The sequence below is a fragment of the Formica exsecta genome, unplaced genomic scaffold (assembly GCF_003651465.1).
Source record: "Formica exsecta isolate Colony F162 unplaced genomic scaffold, ASM365146v1 scaffold594, whole genome shotgun sequence".
Lineage (NCBI taxonomy): Eukaryota > Metazoa > Arthropoda > Insecta > Hymenoptera > Formicidae > Formica > Formica exsecta.
The window spans coordinates 78,611-79,905 of record NW_021853215.1 but is presented as its reverse complement, the minus strand read 5'-3'; the positions used below and the strand labels follow the sequence as shown (position 1 = coordinate 79,905).

The window sequence follows — 1,295 nt, the reverse complement described above, 5'->3', positions numbered from 1 at the left end:
CGTCAACAGATTCGATACCAGCGATTATGCGGTGGACAATGTGTACAGTATACCGCTCGCGAATAAAAAAATACCAGGTTTAATGAAGCATGAAAATAATGGCGCCATCATGACCGAATTCGTCGGGCTTAGGGCAAAAATGTACGAGTTGCGAGTAGATGTTAAGAAAGACACGAAAAAAGTAAAAGGCGTCAAGAGTAACGTCGTCGCGAGAACGATAACATTCGACGATTACACGCGGTGTTTGAACGAAGAGATTGAAAAGACGCGTCAGCAATCTTGTATAAGATCTGAATTACACGAAGTATACACCATCCGCGAGACAAAAATTGCTCTAAGTCCGTACGATGACAAACGGTATATCGTACCCGAAACCACCGACACGCTACCGTGGGGACATTATAAAATACCGTTGTAAATAAAAAGCATGTATATTTATTGTAAATAAAAATTACGTATATTTATTGTAAATTAAAATTATATGTATATTTATTGTAAATTATATGTATATTTTATAATGTATACAATTTTGTTTATATTTGTAAAATATTATTATGTATTATTGTTAACATATTTATAATATATTATTTTTATGTATCCAAGAATTGTGTGTTGCATCAAATCCCAGTCATTTCACATAAACCTCGTCGCCCTTTTTGCGTATCACCTTTTCCACGAGATGTACGTCGGGATTAGCAACGCGTTGTAACTCGTATTCGTAAAATCCGCCGGCGACGGGATTTCCACATGAATCTTTGAGTACATAGATCACGGGATTAGGTTTTTGCACTTTAACAATCTTAAACACTTCGGTCGACCAATTTAGCGTGTAACCTTTCTTAAAGATGGTCTTGGCTTTACTCACGCGTACCGGATCGCCTACTTTAAATCTTGCCGGTGCCGCAACCTTTACGTTGCTGTATACTGTATTTAAAAATTTATCGGCGGTCGCGGGGGTAACATCGATAGGTTTCATACCGCGATAGTGCGATGTTTTCGCGCATTATACTCTCCAACGAGCCGGGACAACGCGTCGATCCACTTGTAACTTCCATTAAGCGTAAACATTTTCCACATATTGTTCTTTAACGTTCGGTTGAATCTTTCCACGACTGAGGCTTTCATGACAGAGTACGTCGAATAATGATTAATGCTCTGTTTCTTCACAAGTTTCTGTACGTTTGCGTTGTAAAATTCTTTTCCTCTGTCGGTTTGAAAATTTTTCGGGCATCTTCTATCGTCTCTTCTCCTGCGCTGAATTAGATGTAGTCTGCGCGTGAGTTGCATACCGAAGC

At 38.9% G+C, this 1,295-nt stretch overlaps 1 protein-coding gene across 1 annotated transcript; it reads right to left on the bottom strand.

Annotated features, from left to right (window-relative positions):
* Positions 1–628: 628 nt before the first annotated feature.
* LOC115242407 lies at positions 629–976 on the bottom strand. The gene has a single exon (XM_029818670.1). It carries the CDS (start codon positions 974–976, stop codon positions 629–631), a length of 348 nt encoding a protein of 115 aa, XP_029674530.1.
* Between the last annotated feature and the right edge of the window lie 319 nt (positions 977–1,295).